The 10427-nt window shown below is 37.1% G+C and overlaps 1 protein-coding gene across 1 annotated transcript in view; it reads right to left on the minus strand.

Moving 5' to 3' along the window:
- Positions 1 to 9845, minus strand: part of Slco1b3 (solute carrier organic anion transporter family member 1B3) — a 50530-nt gene extending 40685 nt beyond the window's left edge. Inside the window, exon 1 of the mRNA XM_035448968.1 lies at positions 9762 to 9845. Within this exon, the coding sequence (XP_035304859.1) occupies positions 9762 to 9845 (84 nt within the window). The remainder of the gene's footprint in view (positions 1 to 9761) is intronic.
- Between the last annotated feature and the right edge of the window lie 582 nt (positions 9846 to 10427).

Consider the following 10427-nt stretch of genomic DNA (forward strand, 5'->3'; position numbering starts at 1 on the left):
TATACTAGAATTGCAGAGGATTTGGAAAATACACACATGCAGCTAGTGACAAGGTCTTACTGTACAGACTAGATTGACCACGTATCTATAATTGTCCCATCTCTGTCCACCAATTCCTAAGATTTCAGGTGGGTACCAGCATGCTTACCCTGAGCATGATTTATTTATTTATTTATTTATTTATTTATTTATTTATTTATTTTGGTTTTTTGAGACAGGGTTTCCCTGTGGCTTTGGAGACTGTCCTGGAACTAGCTCTTGTAGACCAGGCTAGTCTCGAACTCACAGAGTGAGTGCTGGGATTAAAGGCGTTTGCCACCACCACCCGGCGATTTACTATTTTTCTGACTCATTCACTGTGCTTTAAGAAATATGGAAACTCTTAGCATCCAGAGATCTGATCATTAAATATGCATAAGCCTGTCTTCACATTTTCCTTCATCCCTAAACTACAAGCCTATGGATTTAGTCCTGGCTTTCTCTTCAAATGTCTTCCTACTTGTTCCATTAAGATACATGGCTCCATAGTATTTTGAGTTGTATTCATACAGTCTGTCTCTGCTACTCAGTGTGAGGTTAGTGGCAACTACTGGGCTACTCAGATTTCAGTGCCAGAGCCTTGTAGGGTAAAATGCCACCATCTTAAGGTCCTGCCCAGCAGAATAGCTAAAGTAAGATTTTTGTTTATGAGGTTTTTGGATTTCTCTTCTAGAAGCAACACCCTCAACATGCCTATACTCCAAGAGAAGCTTCTGTCTCTTGAGGGCAGGAAACTAACTAAAACATGTTTGGCAGTGTGGAAAGACCAGTGAATGACTGACTAGTGACTAGAGAGCTTCACTCTCAGGCTCCTCACCTTTTAGGAAATCTTGGTCTTCACCCGTAAAAAAGTCCCTAGTAAATTTATACAAAACTGAACTAACTCTACTAGCCTATAAAATAAGAAAAAGTAGAATATCATGTTTTAGATGACAGAGCTGAAAGAAAAGTTTTCCCAAGAGATAGTCAGAGTAAGAAAATACAGCTACCAAAAAGCTCTTGCAGATGGCTCAGTGGTTAAAAGCACTAGCTGCTCTACCAGGGGACCTCAGTTCAGTGTCCAGTACCTGCATGGTGGCTCACAACCATCTGTAACTATAGTTCTGGAAGATGCAATGTTCTCTTCTGGCTTCCTGAGGCACTGCATATACTTGATGCCCAGACATAGATACAGACAAAATATCCATACACAAAAAGTAAATAACTTAAATATTTTTAAAAGCTCTGGAAGTTGTGCAGGATAAATAGACTTACAAAGTATCATTAGGTACAGAAAAGAAGTCTACTTATTGATACATATATACATATATACCAGCCTAGAAGATACAAATAGTCATAATTCACTCAATAGCTTCAAATCATACAGAAAACTAATAGATATACTACCATAAAAGGAAGTCTTAACACATCTCTGTCAACTACAAAAGTGCTTGCTGTGGAAATGTTGCTAAGACATGTCCTGTCTGAGAAACACTAGGAACAAGGCTGATCTCTTGGAAATAGATTTCTGCATCCAACACTTCAGAACATGTACATTTTTAAAAATATATGATTGATGATATAGCAATGATCAGGAAATTTTTAGAAATTTTCAAAAGAAAGACACTACACCATCTATTACAATAAAGTTATTATGAAATTTAGCAAAAAGTGACTAAGAAAATATTCATATAGGTAAAAATGATATGCTTGCTTGTGCACTAATGAAATCACAATAAAAATTTAAGAATAAGTCTAGAATAAGAGATTGACAGTGCACATAACTGTAAAGTGCCGGGGTGTGTGGCGTCTATTTCTGGATGGAATAAGTCACCATCCTATCTTGACAATAAGGAAAAGAACTGAAAAACTAATTTTTCTTGGGTTCCCAAGACTTAAAGACACACAGCAAACAATTTTCTCTCTCTGGGATTAGACAGAAAGGCCATAAACATGGAGAATTACAGTTTGTCAAAGTAGAAACCCAAGAGTCCCATATAAGTAGGATCTGTTGCCTGGGCAGACAACCTCAACTCTAACAGAATTGCTGAAGGCACACATGAACAAGGCTGTCATTAGAAATTCTTTGCATTGTCTGCCATACCCTATCCTTTCTACATTCTTGCTGTGTCTAAGAGGAAGTGCAGTCAAAGGCTCATCTTGCTATGAATTTTCTCTCTAGGAATTTGAACAGGTTTCATGGAAAACCTTAAGGAAAATCCTTGCATTAGGGAAGAAAAGATTATTTAGAAATAAACAGTTCCCGTTACTGTATTATTTGTTTCTGAGACCGGTTTTGCTCCATAGCCCAGGCTGGCCTTGAACTTATAATCCTGTCACACAGACTCCTAAATATTGGGAATGTGTACCACCAAACCTATCCCTTTGTTCTTAATAGGGCTTGCTTTAAGGAGAAACTCTCTGAGAGCAAAGCTTCATGATGAGATAAAGAAATGAATGGATTCTGAGTCACACCCAAGTCTATGTGATTGGAGGCAAGTCCCCAACTCTAGCTCACAGTTATCGCCCTGTAACACCTGTGTGTTGGGGCAGGAAAAAAAAAACCTGAGAAATGTTATAATCCTGAATCAAAGCTCACTGAAACCTTATCATACATACCTTATCATCTCATTTTCACCATCAAAAAATAGTTTTTCAGACAAACAGCAATTGAATTGCCAGTAAGCATACTTTACAAGATGTCAAAAGAAGTTATTTAGGAAGAGGGATGAATATACATTTGAAACATAAATCTAGATAAAAAGGAACTGAGGGAGAAATGAAAGCAACATAAAGGTTATTGATTTTATAATTTAAATCAACTGATTATTATTTTTTCTTTTAAAAATTGTTTATCTGGTTTATTTTGGATATGAATTTTTGCCTATGTGTATGAGCATGTATTACTTATGTGCAGTGCCATAGAAGCCAGCAGAGGTCATTAGATCTTCTAGAATTAGACTTATAGGTGATTGTAAACTGCCATGTGGGTAATTAGAATCAGATCTGTATCCTCTGTAAGACGAGCAAATGTTTTTAAGCACAGAACTATTTTTCCAGCCCTAAGTTTAAATTTGTTTTGCAACAGGAAGACACAATGTATCATGCATGGTTTGGTATGTACTTTATACAAATATTTATTTGTGAGCAAACATAAGTGAAATGATAGACATCAATGAAATAAGTGTTAGATGAGGGAAGTAATAGTGTTCTGTTTTTTATAAGGAAATTAAATGACCTGTAAAGTGGCATAATATTATTTGAATGTAGACACACATTAGAGTTAGTTAGAGTATTAGAAATACATTTCATATATTATGGGAAAATTTATTAAAGTAAAAGAATAAAAATATTAGAATTGTATGAAAGGTTTGCTTAGGACTGTTAAGGCAGGAAAGTAGAGGAGAGAAAAGGCAGGGGCAGATAGAAAACATGGGTGAATCCAGTAAGTTTTAAAACTATCATGTTAGTAGTCTCTTTTAATAAGTGTTCCCTTGAAAAATCTGAGGACTGTTGATGGCGGGGATGTCCTTCTGTGTATGTGTTTCTGTTATTGGTTGATGAATAAAACACTGTGGCCAATAGAGGCAGGGAGATAGGTGGAACTAGTTGATAAGGAGAATTCTGGGAAATATAGGCAGAGGCAGTTGCCACGTAGCAGGCAAAGAAGTTGCAGGTCCAGCATTCTCTGGTAAGCCAAGACTACATGGACGTACATAGATTAGTAGTTATGGGTTAATAATTGAGACAGAGCTAGCCAATAAGAAGGCCTGGTCACCAGCCAAGAGTTTATAACTAATATAGCATCTGTGTATTTATTTAGGGATCAAGGGCTGTTGGACTAGCCGGGACAGAAACGCTGGAATAGACTGTAATTTATAAAACATGACCCCACTATGTTCTCTCTAATAAACACACTTTAAACACAATATATACATATATTCCATATGTATGTATGTAATTCATAAGTAAATGGAAAGTGTTCTCTACATTATGAGAACGGAGCAGACATAGCTATATTATGCCCAGATGGATCAGATTTTAAAACAAGGAGAGCTATCAATATTTTTAAAGGCATTATGGGTCATTTCTCAATGAACATATAGCAATCTTTAATGGATGTGTCTGTAGGACAGCAGATTATATGAAGCAAAAACTGGTGGATGATTAAAAAGACACATATGACTACACAATCAGGAATCAATAAATCCAGCAGACACAAGCAGAAAAAAACCACAACTGGCCTCAACACGTCATTAATAAGCTGGATCGATAGCTTCTGGTCATGGCAACCAACAACCATGATAAGAATACACATCATTCCTAACTTCCCAGTAAGCACCCACCAGTTATAGACCACATTTGTAGCCATAAAATATACCCTAACCAGTTTAAAATAATAGAAGGCAAAATTAACAAAGAAACAAGCAAACAACAAAAAATTTCTTCTGTGGAATTAAATGAAAAATTGACAATATACAAATGGATATACTATAGTATATGAAGGTTAGGCACAGACTCCTAAGGAACATGTCAAAGAATAAATTTCACGAAAAAATTAAAATACTTTAAAAAAAAGCAGAATAACTTCTATCCAAATCTGTGGGTTATAGCTAAACCAGTATCAAAACAGAATTTTATAGCATTGAATGTGTATAATACAAAAGATGACAAATATGAAACAAATGTGAATATTTAAGGTTTGATGGTAAGAAACAAGGAAAAGAACAAATTAAATTCAAAGTAAGCAGAGGAGAACAAAAACTGAGATAGAAATTGATGAAATGGGAAACAGGACATCAATAGAAGAAACCAACAAAAGCCAGAGCCAGTTTCTTTTGAAATTCCAATTTGTAAGATTCTAACTGGATTGACTATGAAGGAAAGAGTAAGGATACAATTTAAAATTGGAAAGAAGAGCCATCACTACAGACAACATGGGCATAGAATGGCTGTCACTATAGACAGCATGGGAATAGAAGAGCCCTCCCCACAGACAGCATGGGTATGTAAAGGACTAAAAAAGATAGTGTGAACAACTATGAAAACTCTGCCTCCAATTTCAGTGATGTAGGTGACATCCACATATTCTTTGATAGACACAATCTGCACAGATTGTGAGACAAAGCAGGAATCTTGACAGGCCTACATCTTCTTTAAAAGTTGATTTACTAGTTAATAAAATTCCCAAATAGAAAGAACCAGGTACAGACAATTTCACTGGTCAAGCTACCTGAATAGTTAATGAAAATATTGCACCAATTCCCTCTAGTTTGTATAAATATAGAAACAGCATGACTACTTGGTCTCTCATCCCATGAGCCCTTCATTACTCATATTTCTAAAGTCTACAAAGTCATTATAAGAAAAAAAAAGGGCAGACCATGAACTTTCATAGATGTAGCACAAAAAAAATTTTGAATGATAATTAGCAAATTCAATATAATGGTATACAAAAATAATTAAACACGATGACCAAAGAATATTTATCTCAGATATGCAAGATGACTCTATGAATCCAATAAGCAAATGAAAAGAAATTGGGAAAAGATAATTTCAAAATAATGAATTGACACTTGTATGTAGGGGATGCCATAGCCACGCCAGCTTAGGGGCTGGCTACAGGTGTGTCTGACCAGGCTTGTGAGGGCGTGGTCAAGGTGAAGTAGGGAAAGTTGAAGAGGGAGGGATGCTTAGGTGGTGGCCCTGTTTTCATTTCATCTTCCACTTACTGCTGCCTGCTGGCTGGCTAGGTCGCTCTGTAAGTAAGGCTTTTCCCTATTAAATTCCCTTGTGTTTTTACCTGGATCCATATTGGTAATTTCCCACATTACTTGTATTTTATACTTTTCATAACAATTGACTCAGAATGGACCACAGACTTAAGTGAAAAGTGCAAATGATGTTGCTTACAGAGGTGACTCTGAAGAAAGCCTATGTCTTCTGAGATTTGACGGTGTCTTTTAAGATGCAATTATAAATTCGATTATGATCAATAGCTTTTGCTATATAAATGGCACCGTCAGATAAGCTGAGCAGCCTGGAAGAAGCAGAGAGCAACTAAACAACGTGGAAGAGGCTCAGACCCACTGAACTACCTGGAAAGTTTACTTTCCAGCCAGTTAAGCTGCCTTCAGGCTGTACAGTTTGTTCTGTGTTCCCAGTTTTTGTGAGCTGACACGCATGCTGGAGTGGGCTTTGTTGGTATAGCTCTCTTTGAGTCATTTCTGCTCCTGAAAATAACTCCTCACCCATATTCCTGTAAGGAACGCCAATAAAATTTATGGTTCACCAAGTTGGACTTTATGGGTATCTGTGTTTTGACTTGTTGGTTCCCTATCTGGAGTAAGTGGGCATTTGTTCCTGTCTTGCTGAGTATAGTATCACACCACAGTGATCAATACAGCTAATTTAGAAGACGGCTAAAATGTGTCTCACAAAACTAACATCCTCACCATAGAATTCAGCAATCACATTTGACATTTGGTCAAGGGCAGAAAAAAATTATGTCTGCACAAAACCCTGTACACATATGTGCATAGCAATTTTATTCATAATTTCTAAAATGTGAAAGCAACTGTGATGTTTTCTAGTACACACATAGCTAAAAGGAGGTATCAGTAGGGTGCTGTTAATTACTACAAACAAATGAGCCATGAAATCATAAAAAGTGTTCCAAAAAACCTAAAGGCATGCCATTAAGTGACAACCGTCAGTCTGATAGGGCTGAATTCATCCCTGTGACATTCTGTAAAGGTATAAAAGTGGAGATTGCAGTAGGAGGATTATTGGTTGCTGTGGTTGGGTAAATGGATAATGTGGAAAAGCAAATAGAATTTTTAGATACAAACTTTTTATGTCATTATATGAGTACTTAAATTTGCAGAAGGTTTAATTCCCAAAAGGAACATAAATATCAGCTATAAATTGTGAACAATCATTTATGTGAAGACACATGCACCAGATTTTAAAGGAGTCCTAACCTAGTCGGGGTTGTTGATAAGAGGAAAGCGGCACATGTGCTCTGGAGAGGACAAGGACACGATTTGCATCCTTCACTCACACTGGTCTAGAGATAGAACTGGGAATAAAGGAAGGAAAGGCAAATTTCACCTTTGTTTTCTTTTGGTTTGAGGTGATAATTCAATCATTTTGTACTTTTGATGAATGTTTATTTAGGATAGAGGTACAAGAATCTAAAGACCAGAAGTGAGAAGTGGTAAGCTCTCTGTAACCTAGGCAGCTCAATGCAAAGACTGATAGCGAGTCACCATGTATGAAAACACATTGAGTGTGACTTCATTATCTCCTTCACTCTTAGTCATTTGTACCCAGTAGGTCTGTGGGTGCCAGTCATGAGTGTGGGTTGTGTACATGGGCTTGATAAAGTGTGAAAACCTGATGAGTGATTCAGGCTGAGTGATTTACAATGAAGATAATTTTTCAAATACATAGAGAAAAAAGTAAATAGTCCAGTGACAAATTCTACACTTTCCACAGAACCCGGCAGGTTATAAATGCAGTTACTTTAGTTATATGGGACAGAGTTGAGAGGACGGGGTGTACAATAAGATTGCCTCAGGCCAGACTTTCCTACCAACTATGATGGTTTAGATGAGAAGGGTTCTCATAGCCTCATAGAGTTAATGCTTTGCCCTTTGTCCCCTGTCACTGAAACTGCTATGGAACAATTAGGAGGTGTGGCTGGAGTAGGTGACACTCACTAGAAGTGGTCTTTGCAGTTTCAAACACCCATGCCATGCCTAGTCTCTGTCTCATTCTTTCTCCCCACCTCTCTCTCTCAGCCCATTGCCTGAAAAGGACAGCTTCTGCTGCAGTGCCATGCTTGTTTCCCACTAATGCTCATCACAGACAAACACTCTAAACCTGGAAGCAAGCTTCCAATTAAATGCTTTGTTCTGTAAGACTTGACTTGATCATGGTGTCTTTTCGGAGTAATAGGACAGTAGCTAAGATAACCAACTACAAGCTTTGAGTACTAGGATGAAGAGTATTTGGTCAACTCAGCATGTTAGAGTGAGTGGGAAGAAAGGAACCTCACTTGAGAAAATGCTTCTATCAAATTGGTTGTAAACAAGTCTATAGGACATTTTCTTGATTGATGATTGACAAGAGACTGCCCAGCCAACTGGGAATGGTACAATCCTTGGGCAGGCTGATTAAAAAGCACTCTTCAGTTATGCCTCCAGGTTGCTGTCCTGTTAAATTCTGCCCTGTCTTCCCTCAGTGACAGATGGCAACCTGTCTGTTCAAATTGCTTTAGTCATGGTCTTTATCACAGCAATGGAAACCTATGTAAACAAGATGTAAGGAAAGCCATTTTCTCTTGGTGTACCTAAGGCTTCTTTCCTCTTCTATAAAATGGAGATACTAATATTGGGTTAATAGAATTATAATAAAGAAAAGTCTATTTACAGAAATAAAACAGTAGACTAGCACCTGACATACAGTAAGAGTTCAATAAATGTTGGTCATTATTACTATTGCTTTTTCTGTCTTCTTGTTAGGCTACAGGTAACATGCTTTCCATAAACATTTAAGTCTTGACTCTTAGCCTCTTTTCCTGACATTCTGTGGGAGGTACCACTTCACTATACACATGCAAATGAGATCACCCACTGTAACACAGTTTAACACCCAGAAGATACATTGTCATTGCAGTGTGTTAATCCGTACCTTCTCCAGACTTTCCTTCAGCTTAAACCTTATTCACATATTTCATCAGAACAGACTTTGCCAGAAGTTACTGAAAATAAATAGACTTCATGTTCCCTGGACAAAGTTAAAGGGACTGTTTTTTGGTTTTTTTTTTTCTTTTTCAACATTCTTGCCATTAATTATTAGCTCTGTTATCTGCATTCAGTTACTTAAGGCATCAACCTTAGGCAGGTCAAGAACTTTACATGCTGGAGAAGCCTGTTATAAATAGCAAATTCTATCTCATCAGACTATGTTCTTTGGTTACCAGAATTTTAAAAAATACTGAGAAAATAATAAGGAAAGAATAATATTTGGGATTATAAAATAACTTATAGGATCTAATCCTCTAGATTTTATGCTCATTATAAGGGTATTTGATATATCACACACACACACACACAGCTTTTAACTACATTTATAGTTATGCCTTGGCCCAGGAAGAACCAGAGGGGATATCAAAACATTTCTAACTTTCCAATATTAATAAATATGCAAACATCAAAATTATCACCAAAGTCCTACTGGGACAATATATGGGGTGACTGGTAATGGGTCCAAGATCTAACACTAATGCACAAACTGACTTAGTAGAGCCCATTCTATATGGAGAGACACCTTACTCAGCCTAGACACAGGGGTGTGGGGGGTGGAGAGGTGCCCTGGTCCTGCCTCAGAGAGATGATGGGGTATACTTAGTAGACTTCCTAGGGGCATCTTACCTTCTCTGAGGAGCAGATGGAAGGTGGGGGGAGATGGGGGAGTGGGAGCAGAGGAGGGAGTGGGAAATGGGATTGGAATGTAAAGAATAAATTAATCAAAAATATTTAATATAAAAATATCACCAAAGGAAAACCTTACCCAAATTTAAAACACTTAAATCAAGATCATGTTGTTAAAGTTTTATACTTCAATGAGAATTATAATTTGAGACATAATATTCTTTTGAATTATATGTTTCTTTTTTTGTAAGTAAAAATTCCCTCTGGACCTATCTTTGTTTGGTGCTATGGCACTCATCCTACCTTGAAGCCATCACAATGCCTTGTCTTCTTTGGTTTGGAAGGTTGGACCTCTGCTGTTTTTTTAGAATGCTGAGTTTGGTCCATGATTGAATAGCAGATGTGATGGGACTCTCTACAGCCACTGTTGACAAATGCTTCAGTTGAAATGATCACCTGCACAGGGAGAAAAGGTGCCATTTATTTGACTTTAACAATATATAATTTAGAAATGAGAAAAGCCATGCCAAACCAGCCTTTCCATCACTGGTGTCTGTGAACCACTGTGGCTCTCAACCACTGAACTAGGTAAATACTGGACACAAAATGGAGAAAAAAAACACAAAACTCTGACCTCAGGGAGAGTTTTTAATTTAAGCTGGTAAATTTATGACGGAAAAAATTTAAAACCAGTGAGTTCCATACGATTTGTTTATATTTGAAATGAATAAAAGCATTAAATTATAGACACTAGGATTTTGATATCCTTCTGCATGTCTAGGTTATATGGCCTAAGAAAGGAAAAAACATACCTTAGAATTTGTCCTTAAATTTTTATAATGTGCCAAACAGTGCCCTGAATATAACAGATACTCAATAAACAGAAAACAATCATGCTATGACTTGAAGCAAGAATGGTGTAAGTTGGCTTCACAGAGGGGCAGGTCCATGGAAAAAGCTAGTAGAGTT

This window comes from Cricetulus griseus, chromosome 8 (assembly GCF_003668045.3).
Source record: "Cricetulus griseus strain 17A/GY chromosome 8, alternate assembly CriGri-PICRH-1.0, whole genome shotgun sequence".
NCBI lineage: Eukaryota > Metazoa > Chordata > Mammalia > Rodentia > Cricetidae > Cricetulus > Cricetulus griseus.